General features: G+C 25.1%; 1 protein-coding gene across 1 annotated transcript; it reads left to right on the top strand.

Annotated features, from left to right (window-relative positions):
* The first annotated feature begins 5609 nt into the window (after positions 1-5609).
* LOC145829909 (tetraspanin-18B-like) lies at positions 5610-13460 on the top strand. The gene is made up of 6 exons (XM_082937782.1): positions 5610-5683; positions 8652-8846; positions 10156-10237; positions 10677-10771; positions 11253-11429; positions 13288-13460. The coding sequence occupies exons 1-6, from the start codon at positions 5633-5635 to the stop codon at positions 13348-13350; spliced, it is 663 nt and encodes a 220-aa protein (XP_082793908.1). The 5' UTR covers positions 5610-5632; the 3' UTR covers positions 13351-13460.
* Positions 13461-22951: the final 9491 nt, after the last annotated feature.

The raw sequence follows: 22951 nt of genomic DNA, 5'->3' as shown, positions 1-22951 counted from the left end.
ATGTTTGCTGGACTCAGGGTTGCCACTCTTTGGGTAAAAAAATCTTCCCTGAGCTTTTTGGAAATTCTTGAAGATTTTATTAAAAAACTACAATGTTAATTCTAATAATATTAAAGAACTAGCCGTAAGGATTGAAAATTTCTAAATAAACACTTAAAAATAAATAAAATTAACTGTTTTTAACAAAATTTTGAAACTGGATTAACAAAATCTCATTCTAGATCTAAAAAAAAGTTCCCTGAAATTTTTTAAAAGTCTCTCTGAAATTTTTAGAAAAAATCTAAACTGCCCTGAGTTTAAAAATAAATGTCAAAATTCCATTAGTTTTCCTGAGTCTCAGTGAGTTTCCCTGAGATTTTCTATAATCTGAAAATTCCCTAGGTTTCTCTGAGTTCCCTGAGTGTGTGGTAACCCTGTGGACTATGATTTGACCCTGTGAGGGGGTATTATTTAGGTGTGTTTTGGCTTCATTAAGAAGAATTTGAAAAAAAAAATTCCAAAAAAGCTAAGCTGCTGCACAACAAACTATTTTAACATCAAAAATCACATATTTTCAATATTTTTGACTTAGTAGTAATAAAGTCACTTACACATGTCCTAGACTTTAGTTATAATCTGAAATAAAAGTTTAAAGCTATAAGCATACATATAAAGAAATTTCAACTACTTATGTATTATTTTGATGTCAAAATCACACAAAATATGCAAATTTTGACTGTTGAATGGTACTTTTTTTAAATGAAAGCAATTTTTTTTGCTGTTGTGTTGTAACAGCATAACAAACTTCACTTGATAACTATTTAAATTTAATGGAAAGTTTTGAGCTAAAATCCAAGTTGATCCAAGTGTTTAAGAGAAAGCTCAAAAGGTCTAATCTTGTATTGATGCAAGTTAAGATAAGGAGAAAATAAAGAGCAGAGAAGAAATTTCTGATGTTGAATCAAGTTACACATTGCCATATAAACCAGCCACAGAAATTAATTAAATGTTTAATTATAAAAGTTATTGTAATTTTATTTGAAAAAAAAATAATAATAGTTATTTAGTTTTATAATTTTCTTCAAAGTTAGGTTTAACTATGCAATTGTTTTCACGTTACTAATAATTAAAGTTCTAAAGTATTTCATATTAAAATTAATTAAAAATTAATTTCTTTGATTAATATTTTAATTATGCAATTAAGCTCTGTATAAATTGTTTTTAGTTTAAAACTCATAGCAGTTTCTTATTATGTTTACTTCATATAAATTCTATTTACAAGACTCAGCCCTCTATATAACATTTGAAAGCTGATACCTTGCTAAGAGCTATTAGACTTAGTAGAACTACATTTTACTAGGTATTTAGTTGATATCAATTATTATTTAACTTATTGTTAAAGAATAATAAAATATTAACCTAATACAAATATTCATAGTAGAACTTGTCTATAATAAATTATAACTTTTTAATATTTTTTTAATTTGTTGTAATGCTAATTGTATAATTATTTAAGAGTTTTTTAAACACTTATAGCTAAACGAATTATGACATCAAAAATCTGCTAATATACATACCACATGGCCTAAATATTTAAAAGTAAGTTAGTATACCTACAGAATTTTGTTTTACCATATAAACTTACATTATAAAACTTGTGTATTTTGTGAGATTATGACGTCAAATAATACATAAGTAGTTGAAATTTCTCTATATGTATGCTTCAAAAATCATACCACCTCGTATGAATTTCTATGACCAAAAAAACGTGCTGTACCTGGAGGAAATTTGCCAAGAACATTTTGCAACCCTACAAATGTTTTCTACCCTGTAACAAAACTGTTACAAAATACAATTGTTCGCCCATAGTGATATTGTAGTACATTCAAAAAATAAAACACCAAAAGTTTGAGTTTGAAAAAAAATATTTATTAGCTTTAAAAAAGGGTTAAAAAAACCTAGAATCCAGCAAAAGCCTAGAATTTTATAATTAAAAATTGAAAACCTCGAATTAGTTTGATAAATTTAGAAAATAAAAACTAAGAAAAACCTGGAATTTAAAACACATATTGTTAAAACTCTAGTTTTTAAACTATTTTCACATAGAGAGTAGTGAAGTTTCGATTAAATATAAAAAATTTATCATGGAAATAATTTTTTTTTGAATGATTAAATTAATTTTAATTTAGATTGCCTGTAGTCCTGGGAAGACCTGGTTTTGACAACTTAGTTAAAAAACCTGGAAAAACATGAAATTTGAGAAAATTTCAAAAAATTGAAAAAACTCGAATTTCTAATGAAAATTATTATAAAGTTAAGAATTTCAAAGAGATTTAACATGCAAAGTATCAAAAAATTGATAAGAAAAATCTATCATGTCTAAACAAAAAATTTTGGTCAGCAATTTTTTTTTTATTGACTGCACATTTGAAGTAGCTATAACAGTACTTTTTCAATATTATTAAATTGTTAAACTCAGTTTTTTACCTTTAAGATAATTTTATACTAAGAATGAACCAAAAAAATTTTTTTAACCATAATTTCTTTTTTACAACAAACCTTTGGCAACCATGATAGAAATTCTAAAGATATTAAGGCCATAGGGGGGGTAGAAGCCATTTTTTGACCAAAAATAACATATAGACTTATATTATAGTAAATTTCATAATCTTTCAGATGCTTTTTATAGATTTTAAAAATATTAAGTAACTTTTTTTTTATGACCGGTTATATAAAGGGTTGTCTTTATAAAGAGTATATAAAGGGTAACTTTAAAGCCGTTTTTCTCGAGTTTTTAAAAACGGGCTTTAAAATCTATCTTCTCCTTCATTTTTCAAGCAATCTTCTTCAAATTTTCAGGAAATGTTCCTTACATTATGAGAAAAAAACGTTATTTGTGAATTTTAATAAATTTAAAAAATAAAAATTTTATGACAAAAATAAAAAAAAAAAGTGATTTTTTATCAAAAATTTTTTTTTTTTCAAAAAAAAAGGTATTTTTACTTAAAATTTTTTAAAGTCACAAATAACGTTTTTTTGTTATTGTATAAAGAATAGACTGTAAAAGTTTGAAGAAGATTGCTTAAAAAATGAAGGAGGAGATAGATTTTGAATGCATTAGTCTTTTTTTGCCGTTTTAGTTTTTCCTTCCCCATAAGGAACCTGTTATGCGGCCCGACTTTGGCCGGTCATATCTCAAAAACTAATTCGAATTTTTAAAAACGGTAAAAAGCAACTTGAAGCTTAGTAAAAACTCTATAAAATAAGATCAACTTGTAAAAAACATGGCCTACCCCCCCTATGGCCTTAAATATAAAAAACAATCTGTTTATGATCAGTTTCACTGTGAATATAGCTTGAATTCAAAGTTTTCAAAAGAAAGTATGTTGTAGTAAATGCAAAAATCTGTAAAACCTAGAAAACTATACTATATATATATATATATATATATATATATATATATTTATATATATTAGATGAAGATTACCACACACTCAAGCTAATTTGGTATCTTTGAAAATATGATGATAAGTATAAAACATCTCAGGCAAGCTTCAAAATTTTTAAGTTTTTTGAAAAACTCTAGGTTTTTTGGTTTTGTTTGTAAAACCAAGACTTATTTTAGAATTTATTCATACAAGGCTAGATGTTATTACTCTGAAACAAACTTTGTTTTCTTAAATCTAGTTTCTTCTCACATGGTTGCCACTTTCTCTGGATAAATCAAAATATTTTGAAACTCATGAAAGTCTCAGGATATTATGATTTTTTTTAAATCTCTGGATGACTCAAGACAATTTAGTTTTGTTTTATAAAACTTATATATTCAGAAAATCTCAGTCCTATTTTTTTCTAAATTGTGAATGAGATTTAGTTCACTTAGTTTTACTCTTTTGTTATTTTATGATCAATTTTGTTGAAAAACCTCATATAAATCTATTATAAAGTTAACTAAATTGTTTACGGAAAAATTTTTAATCTCAACTGATTTTACTTTATAGCATTTAAATTTTGAAAATAATTGTTTTCATATTTTTAGTAAGCGTCTATAACAGAAGCATACACATACAACCTTTCTTTTATTACCAAAGAAGAAAAATGAGCATTGGATATTATTAATTTACACCAGAAGCAAAAAAAAAAAAGATTTTTGAAACCTTAAACTCAGAAAATTTTAAGGTTACTCAGGGAAGATGTTTTGACTGAAAGAGTGGCAACCCTGAATATCTCATTATTATTATTTTTTATTCTATAAACACTGGCTTGTAGTTTGCACTTAGAGCTTTCATATGTTATCTTTAATTTAAAAAAATGTTTGACTCCCCTATGCCCTTATAGTAAAGCCTAGTTAAAAAGTCAAACTGAAGCTCTGAAATTTGTTAAATATTTTTACTAAATATTATGATTGTTATTGTTAAACTATTTATATGGCTTAAAAATAATCTTATGACAAGGACTTGATTGAAAATACAATTCAAAATTTCAATAAATTTTAAAACCATAATCAGAAAAAAATTATTTTCATAATTATTTTTATAATTTTTTATCTGAGTTAAATTAGCAATTAAAAGGTACAAAAAAGTTTGTACATTTTAACATACCTGAAATCCCTTGAAAAATCTTTAGAGAATTTAGAAAACCTAGGTAAAACTTGAAAGTGCTTGAAAGACTCAGAAATCCTGAAACTTTAGAAAGCTTTTAAAGTTATTAACCAATTTTGTTGAAGATTCGTTTCAATTAATTTTAAAAAGTAAACAAAACCTTTAAACAGGTTTTAAAAAACTAGAATGACTCGGTAAAGTTGGTCACTCATGACAGTTTTTGGTCATCCAAGATAGTTTTGGATTTAAAGAAAGGCAACCCTGATTTAAAAATGAGTAATGCTATGTTTTTAAACTTTTCAAGACATCACTTTACCTGAGTGTCATCTTAACTTATATAAATTTTTTATTTGATAAATTTCTACCAAAGTAGCTTTTTTATTTATATTAATATTAATATTGCTAGACTGTACTTTTATAATGACAGTGACAATTTAACAATTAAATAATGAGTTTTATTAATTCTTAATCTTAATTTCGTCTCAACTTGACGTCATTTCACTTTTTGTTAATTTTTTTTTATAATGATTTTATTAAAGATTTTAGTATTTTTAGAAATGATTTTATTACTTTAAACTCAGGATACTGATCAGGCATAATGAAACTGCAGTTTGTGGTTGAAATTAAATTGTTACTCATAATCATAATTGATCATAGTTCCTAAAAATGTCTATATTATGCTTAAGTAACAGTAGCAATTTTTCATACAAGTCTAGCAAATATAGCCTTAATATAAGTAAGTTAAAATAAAACTTCCAGTAAAAATTGTTATCAATCTTGAAATTAATATATATATATATGTTAGATGTTCTATGAAGAATAGAACATTCTGCAAAAGTTAACTTTACACTGAGTATTTGTTGTTTAATAGTATAGTGTGTTTATAAATTTTGATGTGTTTAAATTCTCCTAGTCATAAGTAAAAAGTAAATATATAAATATTCAACTGTATTTATCAATTTATTTTTTAGCATTATAGAACAAATGTATTGCAAAATATTTAAAGCAGTTTTTTTTTCAGTGATTTAATTAGTAAAAAAAGTATCGTCAAAATGGGAAGTGTTGCAAAAGGTCTTCTTTTTGTAGTCAATCTACTTGTGTTTGTAAGTTTAAACTGTTATAAAATATTATACTGTTAAAATTATTTATGTTTTGAAATTACTCTTAAACTCAACTAATTAATTTTTTTAGAAATAAGGATTTTTTATTGTTTTTTTCTAACCACATTTGTTGTATTAAATTTTTCGTAAATTTATTTTTACAAAAATGTTTTTTTTTTCTGAAGTAGTGAAATTTAAGTGGAGTGTAAATAGTTTAATAAAAGCATCTGAAATATAACTTTTTATTTAAAGCATATTTCTACAAACTTTTAAACATACCATTTTTGTTTTGATATTTAATATTTTATTAAACTCTAAAATTTGTTTGTATTAAAAAAGCCTATTGATATCAATTAATGATTTAGTAACTACAGCACTTAGTGATATTTTAACATTTTTACAAGATTTGTTATTTTAAACATTCATTCTAAAACTAACACTAGTCCATTAATTTAATAAACACTTAATACTTCAAGGACTAAAATCATTAAATTTTGTTGTGATGTTATATCAATCAAATTAAAAATTTTAAATAAGACTAACAAATATAAACAGTTTACTTCTTGTAGCATTAACATATCTTCTACTAAAAAGTGGTATTAAATGATAATTTAGTTTAATCTTTAATGACAAAATGATAGAGTATTAAAATGACATGGCCTCTTTGATTAAACATATAAACAAAGACTGGTTACATGACAATTCAAATTCTGGAAAGTTCAAATTCTAAAAAAATATTTAAAAGACTATATCTCAAAAAGTAATATAAATTTGAAAAAAGTAAAAAATGTGTATGTAGATCTTATTAATATCTACAAGCAGGGTTGCCACTAGGTCAGGAAAAGTCAGGAAATCAGGAAAAGTCAGGAAAAATTTTAAAAAATGACAAAAGTCAGGAAAAAATGGGGGGTTTTGAAAAAAAGTCAGGAAAAGTCAGGAAATTTGATAAAATTAAAAAAAAAGTCATATTTTGTCAGTTTAAATTTACAGAATTCCTTGTTTTCCAAAGCCTTCAAATGGTGAAAATTAATTAAAAGTCCTTTAAAGTCCGAAAAAAAGTCCAAAATTTTCCTAGAAGTTTACAAAAATATTCAATTTTATTTCCAATGCCTTCATCTGGTATAAATTAGTAAAATATTCTTTATAAAACTGCAAAACTTTTCTATTAACATATTGAACAACTACCCTACTTGAACAAGCTGATTTTGTAAGCTTTTTGATATTGATGATCTGTAGCAAGGATAATATAACTGTGATATATACACAAAAATACTTTCTAGCATAGTTTTAGAATCAAAGTGTTTTTTGTTTAAGTAAATAATTGAGTTCTTTATAACTAAGCAGTTAGTTTAGTATTTTATGTAACAAGTTAATGTGTACACTTAACCTCTTTATAATTTTTTGAAAGTTAGTTAAATTTATAAAATAAGTAATAAGAGAAGTATATGCTAAGACTAAGTTTACTTATTATTTGTATTTTTTGTAGAGTAACTTAAGTTTTTAAAGTAAATAAGAGTATATTTATTTGTTACAAATTTTATACTAAATGATAGTAAAAATAAATGAGTGCCAAAAGAAAAGAAATGAAGCCCACCAGTTGTGGCTTGATTTAGAGAAAAGATTCTCTTCAACAAGTGTAGGGGCAGCAGATGAGAGCGATTTAAACAAAATGAGGCAAATGATTTTAACTGCCAAGAAAATGAAGCCGAATGCAGTTCAGGTGAAGGAAACCATATCTTTATTAGATGAAGAGGTCGAAGTGCTAATAAAAAAACGGAGAAAATAAATTTTAGTACATACATTTAAAAAAACAGTAGTTGATTAAGTTCTTTTATTGTTTTAAGGTTTCAACTGTAAAAATTTGTTTTTTTTAAGACTTTAGTTGTGAAAGTTCATTATTAAGTCAAGGTTTTAATTGTAAAAGTTCCTTATATGTCGTTTGTTTATCTAGATACATTTATGCTAGGAAATGCTAAAAATGATTTTTTCAGACAAGCTGTGTTTATAAGGTGATAATACAAGTATTTTGCTGATAGAGCTGTTTATTACAAACATCAATCATACACAGATGGTTTAAGTGATGTACTGGAAGTTTGATGATAGAATTCAGCAAAAACTGTTATTTTTAACCTGTACAAAAATTAGATTGAAAGCTTTATATAGTTTCAAGTGTTAGATTATGTATTTTAGAATATGTTTTATTTAAGAGTTTGATTTAGACAAGTCAGGAAAATTTTGGTAAAAAGTCAGGAAAAGTCAGGAAATTTTTCTCAGCTTGAACAGTGGCAACCATAACAAGCCACTTTTACCTTTTTTGGAAAATCTTAAATGTTTTACAATATATTTTAAAATTACTAGAAGTAACTATATTATTTACTTTAATAAAGCCATATCTCAAAGAATATTTAATTTTTTGCAAAAAGAAAACAAATGGCTTGTTGATATTAGTATGATTTAGATATGCATTTTTTATTTTAGAAAAATATATATTAGTTTTTTATTTTTAGCTGTTTCAATTTTTTATTAAGAATTTGAATTGTCTGAATTTGAATAGTTGTGCACCCACAAAAACTAAATTAGAAAAAACAACATATTCTAAAATAGGTAATATCTGGTTTAATATGATTGAGAAATCTTTATCTGCAGTAATATAAAATTCAAAGTTTACTAGTATCGATATATATATAAAATTTTAAACAATCTTAGCTTTTTTGCCCTATAACAACTAAACAATTAAAATATTTTTTTATTTATACTGAACCTAATGTTTGTTAAATTTTTCCAACATAATTTTTTGAGAAAGTTAAAAGTAGTATAAGTCTAAAGATTTATAATTAAGAAACTCAAACAACCTTCTTGAATATTGTTTATACTTAAACTGTGGTTTAGCTATGGTAGGATTGGATATCTGTGCAAAAACATGACTATACTAAACAAATTTATGTTTTTTATCATGTTAAATTTCTAACAGTTTGGAGGTCTTGCCATGCTGGGACTTGGCATCTGGGCGTTGCAGGGAACCGCTTCCTTCCAGGAACTGATCACCGATCACAGCGGAGTGACCAACGGTGTTTACGCCATCATCGCAGCTGGAGCGCTCCTCATCGTCATCGGCTTCTTCGGATGCTGCGGAGCTATCAAGGAAAACAAGTGCATGCTTGGTGTGGTGAGTATACTAATTCGGATAGCTTAAATCAAATAAATTATAACTAGTTATATGTAAATAAATAAGTAATAAAATATATACAATTCTTGGCAATGTGAGTAGTTTTATTAAAATAGATTAGGTAAAAGAACATGATTATGTATATATGATAACATCAAGGAAAATAAGTAAATGCTTGGTGTGGTTAGTTGATTTATATGTTAGTAGAGATGTTATTTGTTTGTTGGTTTATAAAATTTTTTTCAGTAAACTTGTTTAATGTGGTTAATCAACCGAAATCAAGGAATGCTTGGTGTGGTGAGTTATGAATAATATTAGGTTAACTAAAATAAATTATAACTATCATTACAATTATTGGCTTTGTGAGTAGTTTTATCGAAATGTGGTAAATAAAAGAATTGATAAAGTATATATAATAACATTAACAAAAAATAAGTGCATCCTTGTTGTGGTTAGTTGATTTATGCATAGTTGAGTTTATTAAACACGAAGAAATTAAGTTAGTCAATTTTCACAATCGTTTTGTTAGACTTAAGCACTTAGCTTTATGAAAAATTTGCACTGTTTAATTTGAACTTTACATTTCGCATCAAGTAGTTTAATTTTACATATATAAATATATCATGTTTGAATCAAAGAGCGGCAATTCAGCCACAAATGTTCATAAAATAAAATAGTATGTTTAAGGAACTAATGTCAGTGACTTTATTAATTTTTATAAATTTATATAGTTTAAGTATATTAATGTTTATACATAACAGTCTTTTAATTATTAAGTGAAGTTGCTATAATCGATGTTGTGAGATTTTCTAGATGAGTAAAAATTGATTATTGTGGTAAGTACTAATATGATAAACTAAAAAGGTGAATTGCAAATAAATGCAAAGTGATATTTTAATTTTCAAGTTGCTTAACTTCACAAGGGCTTCAGATTAAAAAAGTATAGTTTTTATTTTTGATTAATATTAGACAATCTTGACACAAAAATGTTTTACACACTTCTCAATGATATTCTACCATCTATCAAGAAATAACAATGAGTGTAAGGTTTTAAATTTACTTCTGTTTCAACAGTTCTTTATTACCATTATTACTAGTTTCATATTTGTAACGTAAATATTGAGAAATATACAACTTTAAAGAATCTGTAAGTAGAAATGAAGTTTTAATATACATAGTAATAATTTAAAGATTAGTTGTTATTCCACAGGAAAGAGCTCAACTAGTTTTACTACATACATATATAATTTTTTTCAATTCTTCTATAGAACAAATGTTAGAAATTGTAAACTAAATTTTTTTTCACCAGTTTTTCGCCATGCTATTTGTCATCTTCTGTGTTGAAATTGCTGGAGCTTCTTTGGCTTATAGCAAACAAGCTGAATTTGAAGGTAAGAGTTAATTATCAATTAAAAAATTATAATAGTTATACTAGTATTAGTTTAACTAGTTAGGTGTTACTAAATACTGTTAGTAAGAGTAACTCTCATATGTATATCTCTATAATAACTGAAGTCATAATTTACTTGTTACAGAAGTTTATATACTTGATATCAAGTATAATTACTACATTTATATTTATAATTTTTATTTTTAGAAATGAATGTAACTTAAATTTATTAAAGTGATATTTGTACAACATAAATATAACATGTAATGATGTTTTATGTGATTTTCTAAGATTAATTTCATTTGAATCATATAACTTCAGTAGATGTAATTTCAGAATATATAATATTTAAAAATTGTTACTTGTGTACATAATGCTTACAAGTCTAATTAACTTGATACTAAAGATAAACGAATTATAACCTAACACACTATATGTAGATCTCGTTCAAAAATCTATGGAACTTTATGATTCTGATTCGACAAAAGCTGAAAAAATTCCTATCACTCAAGCATGGAATGCAGTTCACAATACTGTTAGTTTTTATATTTGAATTACTATAATAAATATATCTATGTATTAACTTGATCGTTTTATAGTTTGCAAGTGTACCGTTACTTTGCTAAGAGATTTATTTAAATACTGCCATAAATGATCTTTCATCATATTCATACGCGGTTTTGTGTGAATTGGCTGTTGTTGGTAAATCTTGTAGTCTGTTAAAAAACTTATATAAGAATGTTTTTTCATTGATATTAAATGTCACCAAATACTTTTACCATTATAGTCTTATTATTTAGACCTACAAAAGAATAACTTTTTAATTAAAAAAACTTATATACATATGTTACTTTAAGTTGTGGCCCTTCAAACATTTATTTAAAATTAAATTATTGTTTAACCAGCAGGTGACAACTAAATACAAAATATCTTTTTAATCTTAAAACAGGTACATTTATTACATAGTCCTACAATTTTATACTGATTTTAATTAACTATTAATTATTTTTTCATAGTTCGATTGCTGTGGATACGAGTCTCCAAAGGACTGGGAACAGTTCAGTTCCAAACTGTCGAGCACCCAATTGCCAGAATGCTACTCGTCACAAGTTGAAAAACCCGGATGTAAACACGCGTTCAACAAATACATTGTCGTTGTTGCCGGAGTAGCAGTGGGAGTATTGTTTGTTGAGGTAAGGATACAAATATATATATATTATTTATTAAAGTTTAATTATCTAAGTAGTATATTGTTTAATTATTATATGTTCTTTCGACAAATACATTGTCGTTGTTGCCGGAGTAGCTGTGGGGGTATTGTTTGTTGAGGTTGGAATTTATATATATATTCAAACTTTAATTAAAATCTGCATTGAGGTGGTTATTAAGGTGTTAATTTTTACATGTGAAACTACTAATAAAACTAAAGTAAATGTTTAAATAGTTATTAAATGTTAGCAAAATTAAAATGAAATACCTGTTTAATGCATTTATTTATATTATATGTTAACTAAGTTGTATTTAGTTATTAAATTGTTGAGCAAATGGTCTTTTTTATTTATTGTTAGCTTCATAGAAAATATTTTATTTTACTAAATAAATTTGGTCAAAATTTCACATACATATCAAAAAAATAATAATTATCATCTATCATGCTTTGAAATATGTAATTTATATTTTTACAAACGTTATATTGATATGTATTAAAATACAATAATTTATGTATAAAGGTTATACTGGTATGTATTATACTTCAATATCGTTGTTGCCAATGTAGTTGTGGCTGGGTTGTTTAAAAAGGTTAGTTATATTATTAATTATGTTTTCAACATAATTTTAATATAACCTAACCTTTTTAGTAACTTTTCTATATAATATAATATTTAACTCAAAAAATTGACAATTTTTAAGTAAATATTTTAAATTTTTAGAAAATAAGCAATTTAAAAAGTGCAGTCAAAACATTTTTAGAGAGGGAACTTTTTACAAAAATAACTTAGTCTCAAACACTAATTAAAATTATCTATAAAAAATTAATTTTAGTGTTAACAAAAATCTTATAAGTAAATTCAAATGTTTGTGAAAAAAATTTTTGATCTCTCTCTATGACCTTAAATATTTTTAACTTCTCAATAACAAATAATTTCAAAACTTCCATAATAGTCATCATCTAAACATAATTATTATTAATAAAATGTTGATGAGTTTATTTTTTAAAATTAATAGGTAAATATGAAGGGTATATAGGTAGTGGATCTAGGTAGATGTAGTTGTTTGTAATATTTTATTATATTATCTTGGTTTTCATTTTTAATACATACATAAAACAAATACTAAAATAATATTTTAGAAAATCTAGTGCAGAAATGGGTTACATAAAAATTCAAATTCTGACAGTTTAAGTTGTTAAACATATGTTTAAAGGCCACAACTGAAAAGAAGTATACGTTTTTTAATAAAAAAGTTCGTATGTAGGTTTAAATCTATACCTACAAAAACTTTTTTTGCATATGAAAAAAGTTTAATGATGAATTTTAAAAACACTGTACTTACTGACTTATTTTAGCCATTTCGCTAAAAATATTTTTAAAAGTGTTTATAGTTATTAATTAGACTTACCTACAATTTTTTATTTCAAAAAAAAAAAATTTTTTGAGTTGTGGACTCATAAAAAAAAGTTAAAGAATATGAATTGTTCGAATTTGGACAGTCGTTCTTCGAAGAAATTATTGCCTACATTTTGAAACTATTTCTTTAAATATTATTTGATTATTATCTTTTTAATTACTATTAAACTATTACCAGCTGAACAATAAAAATTTCCCAAGAGGGAGCTATACGGCCCATTTTAAAAACATATGTTTTTATCAAAAGTTAGAAATATTTAAGAAAAAAAAAATAAATTTTCTAATTTTGAATGTCCATGTAAACAATTAGTTTTAAACGCTTCTTTGTTAAAAATTTACAATTAGTAATACTCTAAATTTATCTGATAATGTATCAGAAACTTATATCATTATTAGCAATATAATATTAAATAATACTTTTCAGATGTTATCAATGGTGTTAGCTTGCTGGCTAATTCACAAAATGGGCAAAGACGTCTACTTCTAAAGTTCATTCTTACCAGAGGTTACTAAAGTTCACTTCCACTTGGAGTTACTTGAGTTCAACCTTGCCAAGTTCTTTTACTTCGTTTCTATTGGTCGATACACAAGCGATATGCTAGCCTCTTATTTTTCTACATCATGAATATTTAATTTTGCACAGGTCTTTTAAATTATGTTGCTGTTTTTCATAAAGTAGAGATTATGTTTGAACTTGATGTGCCAAATAAATTGTGTTGACTATGTTTTAAAGTGATTGGTTTTTATAAGATATTTATTAAAGTTGTATGTAATACAACTTATATAATGCTGTTAAATAAAACAAGAAGAATATCATAGTTATTTAATTGTAAGTTTTAAATTTTTTATTATATATATCAATTAGTAAGTTAAAAATGATAAATATGCTCAACAGAATTACAAAATTCACACTCTGTTTAATTTTGCTAGCAAATATCAGGCTTTGTCCTAAATATAGTTCGTTATAATGTATAAACTTGTTGATTTTTGCAAGTTATGTCGGCTGGCTATTATTTAAAAATATAATGTAAAGTTTTAAGTATTTGCTACTTCGCCATTTATGTGCAAAAACAAATACGGCCCTTTACTGATCGGCTACCAGTATTTTAATATTCTATATTTTTGGTTTAATTAAAACGTCTCGAACTAATCACGAAACTTAATCGAGCTAAATAGTTTTGTTTACTTTCAAGTAATTAGAATTTTTATAATAACATTAAATAGGTTGATATAAAAAAGTGCTGTTGTATTAAGGAGTTAGTTTGTCCCGAATTGCCGATATTTAATATATTAGCTGCCTATTAAAATCATCAGTAAACCACAATATTTAAAATGAGCTATTATCAATTTTGTTTATCAAAATAACTAATTATTATATTACTCCCCAGTGTTATTATAAAAATCTGCTTGAAGAACTTAAGTATAGGTTAGTTGACTAAGGTGACATGGCAGTTCTAAAAAAAAATTAAAGGGCCAAAACAAAAAAAGTATTATATATTTAAAACAATATATATGTTGGTATTTTTAATATCTAGGAGCTATTTTTTTCTTTTTGTAAAATAATAATAATTTTCTATACAAATTTTAATAAATTACTTTAAGATTAAAAATAATTATTTAAAAAATAAAAATTTAAACCATCTGCATTTAAAAACAGACATTTCGGCATAATATATTTGTTTCGTAAATTAAAAGATTTGAACTATATACTGTCTACATCAGTTTGTGACTAATTTAGAATCTATTAATATCTTCTCATAAAGTCACAAATTCACTATCATAATTTTTTCTATCTCACTTGCAACTTATTAAGATAAGGTATAGATTCACTATATGCAGGAAAGATCTGTTTTAAATACACGTTTATGAACTTATACCTCAAACATTATTGTTATTTTTATGTTTCGAGCAAACTTTTCAACGGTATTCGTTAGAATGTTTACTTAGTATAATATCTTATTCTAAACATCTTAAAAATGTTTTATAAGTATACTTATAACTTTAACGCCATGGTTATAGTTCTCAAAAATAAAAATTGACTAAGTCTAGCTGGTTTTTGTTTGTTTTTTTTTTATCAAAAATTTGTAGCTCAGTGTTCCCCTAAAAAACTTAAAAGACAATTTAAAAGTTAATTCTTTCTGAAAACTATAATAGGAAAAAGTCATACAACAAAAAACACAAGATTGATAAAAATATATATTATGACAACTATGGTTTAAGCAACATAACATGTGTAAACATTTATATTTAACTTATGAATTTAAACAGTATACTTTCTTTAACAAAAACATTGGCGAAAGTCTACAGAAACGAAGCCTGTATTTTATATGCCGTGAGACAAGCTCAAGTTTAGATCATATCAATTCGATCATCAGACCACAAGCTTTCGGTAGACTGAGACCGGTTTCGTCCTGATTAGGACTCTTCAACTAGTCAGTCACAACCAAAAAACTGGCGGTCTTCCATCTGCAAACGGTTTATATAGGCAAGCAACGAAGACGAAATCGGTTTCTGTCTACCGAAAGCTTGTGGTCTGATGATCGAATTGGTATGATCAACCCTAGTATTCTTTTTTTATTACACTTATACATATTTCTGTGTTTTAACGGGTTAACACACTTCAGATTAAGAAACTTTTACACAAGAGGTTAACCTACTTTGAAACTTTTACTAAATTGTTCAATCCACAAGTTGTTACTTTTAAAGTCCATCCACGCCAAAAAATGCATTTTTAAAAGAGAATAGCATAGTTCATTTCAATTTTATTGTTTTTAACTTTTTAATTGTAACCGTTTTTGTTCTAAAATAATAGGGTTTAAGGAATTTTATCTTCACAGTTTCCTAAATTTTAAATGTTTTATAAGCAATTGACTTTGGCTTGTACGGTAGAGTGATTTGTTATCTTCTAAAGCAGTTGTTTCTGAAGTTTTTATAGCTCTATACACGAAAAATCATTAATGGCTGTTGTTTAGTCTACAAAAAATTTCTAGAAAATTTTAGTTACTGTAAACAAACATTGATTTTAATATTTTTGTAAGAAACATATATCTAACTAAATTTCAACTAATTTAAAGACTAATAAGTAGTAATATTACTTGAGCACATAAAATTTATGATTTTTGTGTACTTTAATTTGTTCGCTCGTATGTCTAGAATACAATTTAAGTAACTAAAATAAATGTCTTACTATTCAATGACAAAAAAATATAAAAAATAATAAAAATATAAAATAAATTAAAAAAATTTCAACCCGTAAAAAATGTCTTCGTGCAAAACCCCTCATGCACAATTGACGCCATGCAAAAGTGTCTTTTTGCATATTTGACACCTACTCAAAATATGATATCGTCTTCTCAGTTTAACGATTATTGTTGAAACTTAGTTAGCTTTTAGTTTGAAACTATATTTTTGAAATGCTTCAAAAAAAAAAACAAAGATTCAAGTTTATCTCAAACACTATAACAAACAAACAATTTGATGTAAAAAGCTTTAACTTCAATTTAAAAAGCTGAAAAAGAAAAACTGTAACATAATATTCAATCTTAACAAAAGTATCAGTTTTTTTATTTAATACGGATCTAAAAAAACATTAATGTAACTTCTCTTCATACATATACAGGTACGAATCAAAATTAGTAGCATTTAAGTCTTTTTTTCCTGTTTTATGATACTATGATTTTATAGAAAATATTAAGCAATTTAAAGGTTGAAAATTTTTAAAACTTAGAAATAATTGTATTGTATTTGTCGTAGTTATAATATAATCAAACTATGAAACACATTAAAAAAAGCCCCAAAATTAAAAATATAAATGTAAAATATTGTATAGCTTATTTAAAAATAGGTATAAAAAAATTGCTTTTAGAAGACAAAATAAATTTATTTTTCTATAAGCTTAAGCTAGTTAAAAATAATTTGAAAACAAAGTTTTAAAGAACAAAATAACTAATGAATGCATAAACTAAAAAGTTTATACTTTATAAATTGTAAAAGAAAATAAATTGAATACCAAACAATCTACATGCTCAGTTTAATTTGAAAAAAATTATTTTGAACAATTTAAGTATTTGTAAGTTTAAAAAAACAATATTCAAAAATCTATACGGTTCTAAAAACTATAAACTTCCGGTCTAAAGAGAAAATTGTATCAATTTAGAAAAAAAATACTTCTGTTAGAACTAACATATTACAAAACAAAATTAAAATTACCAAACATTTTTTAGATTTTTATTTAAAAAACTACAAGCTACAATAACAGTATTTTCCGAACTAAAACATTACACCTCCTTATTTATAAAACTATTAATTCTGTAAGAAGTTAACAAATGCTAACTAGTTTTTCAGAATTATAAAAGTAATTAAAGCAAAACTTCTCTTTTATGATTTATTGATTTTTTTCACAGCAAACTATTTATTCTGTGGACTTTTATCTTTATTTGCAATAGTACATTGGAAAACTTTATAAATGTAAACTTAGTCTGTAAACTGAATCTACAACTAAAATTAAGTCTCAAACTTAACAAACATTATGATTCTTTTTGTATAAAAAATGGAAAAAGAAAGATAACATTTTTGTGAAACTTCTACTTTGCTCTTTTTACTCGTCTAAAAATCTGAAAAGCAGAAAACAGAACTTTTTATTTCAAAATTTTACATTTTATTCTGGTATAAAAAGAATATGTGCTAGATAAAAAAACACTTTATTAGAAAAAAAAAGATCACTGTACCAAAAACACAGGTTTTAAGAAAGCAATAAATAGTTGTTTTGAAATAAATCTACAACTAAACTACAACTAAAGTTTAAATCTTGCTATATAGTTTTTAAATAAAAAATCCTTTTTTTTTTGGTTTAAAAAACTAAAACAAATACTTGGTTTTCAAATAGAACTTTTGCAAAAATGTTTTCAATTATTTCCCTTATTCTTATTCTCCATTCGTCGTCTTATCGTATTCTTCTCCTTCCACTGCGGTCTCTTCCACTTGTGTCCTGGTCGTGTACTCCTCCCCTGTCTCTGCAACTTCTTCTTTCTTCGCCTTCTTGTCGTCCTTCCGCCTGGCCAGCTGCTCTTCCAGCTCCAATCCCGCCTTCGCGTCCCTTTCCGCGCCTGAAAGGTTGAAAACAAGTAGACAAAAGTAATACTCTATACCAGGGTTTCTCAAATTGTTTTCAAATGGCTTACTTAAAGAAATTGAAAAAGCTATGCTCCCCTTTAACAAGATTACTCAAAAAACTACCATTAAAAACACATAAGACCTTTTTTGCTCTTAATCTGCTACTCAAGAATATCTAGTGTAAGTTTCTAAACTACCATAAAAAACACTTGAAACCTTTTTTTATTTTTATTTATTTTTTGCTCTTTATCAACAAGTATCCAGTATATTAACAAGTATATCCAGAATATCTAGTGTAAGTTTTAAATTATGACCTCATGGACCCCTGTGGCTCCTTAACTGTTCATGGCCCACTTTGGGAAACACTGCTCTATGAAGTACTTTTTTATAGCACTTAAAACCCTGAAAAGCTATATGAGCCTCTTTTCAAAAAAGCTAAATTGAAATGGATCTTAAAAAAACTAAAGCTTAAGTCTAATCTGTGTACATTAAATAATCAATGCATATATATCATATATACATCTTAATATTTTTTTTAGTTATTATTTGAGCCCGCTATGGAGGCCATAATTCCTAACTCCAAACCTTTATTTATTCAAGACATGCTTAATTATTCTCAGAAAATAAGCTCGTAGCCTTTTATGAATAAATGCTATGAAAAAATTGTTTTCGGGCTACTAAACTTTGATAGTCTGTAAAAAATATCTTTTGAAAAGCAAAGTTTTAATATTTTTTTTCAGCTTTATCAAACTCGAGTTACTCATTTGTGTAAGAATGTTTTGAAAAAATAATCATTAAAAATGTAAAGATGTCCGTAGTTTATGCTTTGCAGGCAGTATTTTGCTGAGCCCTGTCTAAGAAATATACAATAAAATTCAACCTAATAACAAACTTTCAGCAATCTATTACTTATTCAAGTGTGTAAACTACAAATAAAAACATCTATTTCTAAAATTAATAAAACTTACCTTTTTTAATTCTTCTGATCAGTTTGCAGGAAAATGTTATTGACATCACCTAAAAATTATTAATCAAATTTATTTTATTACTTACATGAAAAATTTAAGGGCATAGGGAGGTAAAGATTTTACAACAGTCAACATTGGCTCTTTTAATAAAGCTTAAAATATAAACTTTAACTCAGTTTTTATAGAATACAAGAAAAAAGCTTTAGAGATGTAGTCGTTTTTCTAAAAACTTTCCTATAAAAATCTTGGCTCACTTTTTTTTATTGTCATATCAACCAATTTTAAAATTTCTATAATTTTTTTTTAATTTTTCAAGCTAATGAACTCAAATTTTCAGGAAATGTTAGTTGCATCACAAAAGAATCTATTGTAACAATTTAAAAATAAAATTATGACTAAACGAAGAAAAAATATCAATATAGGTAGTTTTTTAAAAAATTCAGGTCGGTAGTGCTCGACAAGTTAAATTGGAGCTAAATATTTATTACATTAAATTGCTGTAAAAACTTAAAAAACAAATGATTTAAAACTGTAGGATGAATTAGTTTTTAATGAAATAATCTTTTTTTGCCTTTAAATCTTGGTTTTCCCCTACATAAACTATAGAGCTCTCCGACTTTGTACCCTCAAATTTCAGAAACTAAATTTAACTAGAAAGTAAAAGACAGCTTCTAGCTAAGTGAAAGATCTTTAAAACAAAACCAAGATTTAAAAAAAGTGATTGTCTCCCTATGCCTTTGATTGGTAAATAAGGTTCAGTAACTATTATTAGGTTTTTAGTTCATTTAGAGTTAAGCGATTAAATTTTCAAAGGGCACACTTTATTATAATGCATTTTATTTCTTTATAAACCTTTTGTAACAATAAATAAATAAAAAAACTGTAAAAATAAAAAATAACGATCTTTTTAAAAATAACAAAACTGTTAGTTTGTAAAAAATTCATTACTAAAGTTCTTTATGCTGTACAGTAAATATATTGGTATATACAAATAAAACTAACAATTTGTAAAAAAATTCGTTGCTAAAGTTTTTTTTGCTGTAGGGTAAATATAGTGTTAGAAATAAAACAAACTTGTAAAAACATCATCACTAGCGTGGTATAAGCAGCAGGATAGATGAATTGGTAGAAATATCTCCTACACCCTTCATATTTGTATACTTTCGAAAATGTCCATGACCTTCCTGAAACAATAAATTCAACTCTCAAGTTCAAATATTTTGTTTGTTATTTCTTGTGTCGGTTAAGAGATTATTTTTGTGTTTTTATTTTGCGTATCTACCTTCGCTTTTATAGTTTTTATTTTATACTTGAACTTTTCACAAAAAGTTTTATCTTATGTATTATTCAGTTTTTTATTTTAAATTATTTCTATATATATCTAATATCTGACGGTTCGCATAAGGATTAATCCAAGTGTTTTTTTTATTTTGATTTTATTTGTTATGTTTTTTACCTAAAGGTTCGCAAAAGGCTTTTAACAAAATTTTATTTCTTTTTTATTTATAACATTTTTCAATTCGCGAAGCATCGCAATAAGTTTTTTCAATTTTTTACTTTTATATTACATTTTCCAATGCCTGTAGATCTGCAAAAATTTTCATCCAATGTATTATTCAGTTTTAAACTTATATTTTTTATTTTTACTACCTGAAGCTTTGCAAAAAGTTTCATCCGATGTATTATTCAGTTTTTAATTTATTTTTTAATTTATTTTTACTACCTGAAGATTTGCAAAAAATTTCATCCAATTTTTTATTTGTTTTTAATTTATATATATATTTTTTAACTTTACTACCTCAAGCTTTGCAATAACTTTTATCCGATGTATTATTCAGTTTTTAATTTATTTTTTTATTTATTTTTACTACCTGAAGATTTGCAAAAAATTTCATCCAATTTTTTATTTGTTTTTAATTTATATATATATTTTTTAACTTTACTACCTCAAGCTTTGCAATAACTTTTATCCGATGTATTATTCAGTTTTTAATTTATTTTTTTATTTATTTTTACTACCTGAATGTTGGCAAAAAGTTTCATCCAATTTTTTATTTGTTTGTCTCTCCCAATCTTTGGGTTCGTCCCAGCCACAGCATTTGTGCTAAAAAATAAAAAAAATCAACTAATAAAAAGAAATCAATTAGTGACATAAGTAAACACTTTAACTGTTAGGAAAAATAATATGTAGTGTAAAAAAGTAGTAAAAATATTCGATGTAAACTTCGATGCCAAAAAGACATTTTATTAGATTAAACAATATAAACTCTGAAAATAGATACTTTTTCAATAAAATGAACTACAGTAAATAAAAAACAATACAAATAATGGCATCAGTAAACGTTTAAATTGTTAGAAAAACCGTATGTAGTATAAAATAATTGTAAAAATATTCAATTTGATTTTGGATGCTAAAAAATGTTTTTTCAAATAAAACAACATAAACTATAAAAAAGGATTTTTTTTAAATAAAAGAAAATACAGTAAATTAAATAAATAAGTTTAACAATGACATTATAAAACAATTTTAAGCTTGTAATAAAAAAAACTGTAAAAAAATAGTAAAGTATTCAATGCCACTTTTTAGCTCTGGAAATACTTAATCATGTAAATATAAAACTCTATTTTCAGCTCTCGACTTAAGTAATTCCGTTTTATTGATAAAATATCGTTTTCAGTTAGATCGTATATTCACAGTGGACTAAAACTAATAATATTTAGTAAAAAAAGTTTTCAAACTGAGTTGTATAAAGTTTAGTTAAATTTGTTTTTATAAAGTAAAATTTACAACGACTTCTTGTTACTTATCTGATGAATTTTATTAATTTAAAAACAAATTAAAAAATACTAGATAAAATTGAGGTAGACACTGCCATAGAGATTAGCAAACCTTATTTAATTTGTTATTAATATTTAACAGACAATTTTCTTATCATTTTTATTTATATATTTATTTACTAGTCAAACTGCTTATAATAATGCGTAGAGTTACTATAAAAATTGATCTATTAAAATAAATTTGCTAAGTTCATTATTCTCAAACAAATAGGTTTGAAGGAACTTTTTTTTCTTAAATAGAAAAAAAACAAAACAACTTAAAACAACAGCAAGTATAAACTTATTCTTTCAAGAAATTATTTTACAAACTAAGTTTCGGTCAAAGACCTCGTCAGTGCTTAAAAAAACCTTAAACAACTTATTTGTAAAAAAAATTCTTAAAAGAATAAATTCACTATTTCTCCACCATCAGTTGAGATCTCCTTATTTGTTTTCTTAAAACAAAATAACTTATAATAACAGCAAGTATCTATTTAGCTAAGTTTATTATTCTCAACCAAATAGGTTTGAAATCCTTTTTTTTTTTAAATAGAAAAAAAAACATATAATAACAGCAAGCATCTAACATCGTCCTGGTATTTTTGCCAGGCTTTGGTGAGCTGATAGGACTGGGATTTTTCGTTTCTGTCCGCGTTGTTGTAGAACTTCATCGTACCGAGCACTAGTTCGTCGAACGAGGGTTGGTTTATGAAGAATAGCATGGCACCACCGGTTTCAATGCAGAACACAACTATTACCAAGGCAACGTACTGGAAATATAAGTAAAACTTTTACTAATGTTACAAGAAAATATCATTAGTTTCAATGCAAAAAACTACTAATACCGAGGCAAAATACTGGTAAAAATAATTTTAACTTAAAAAGTTTTTTTTTTTTGAAGAAGTATTATAACTTGATTTCAAATAAATACTAAATTGTTTTATTAAAATAAATACTATTTAGTTTAAAAGTTTTAATACACTGTTGTTTTATGAAGAACTACATTGTTCTATACAGAACACTGCTAATACCAAGGTTATACACTGTATATATTAAAAAATAAAAATATTAGTTTTATATGAAAGTATTATTAGCTTCAATGCATAATACCACTAATAAGAGTGCAACATACTGAAAATATAAATAAAACTTTTGATAAATATTGTTTTTATATGACAGTATTACTAGTTT

The sequence above is a fragment of the Thalia democratica genome, chromosome 2 (assembly GCF_965202585.1).
Source record: "Thalia democratica chromosome 2, ktThaDemo2.hap1.1, whole genome shotgun sequence".
NCBI lineage: Eukaryota > Metazoa > Chordata > Thaliacea > Salpida > Salpidae > Thalia > Thalia democratica.
This window is presented reverse-complemented; position numbering and strand designations above follow the sequence as displayed.

What these genes read in the sequence shown, in the direction of transcription:
- LOC145829909 (XM_082937782.1), top strand. Translation starts at nt 5,633, where the DNA reads ATGGGAAGTGTTGCAAAAGGTCTTCTTTTTGTAGTCAATCTACTTGTG. An exon ending in TAGTCAATCTACTTGTGTTT is followed by an intron (nt 5,684 to 8,651) that starts GTAAGTTTAAAC and finishes AATTTCTAACAG; the next exon opens with TTTGGAGGTCTTGCCATGCT. An exon ending in GGAATGCAGTTCACAATACT is followed by an intron (nt 10,772 to 11,252) that starts GTTAGTTTTTAT and finishes ATTTTTTCATAG; the next exon opens with TTCGATTGCTGTGGATACGA.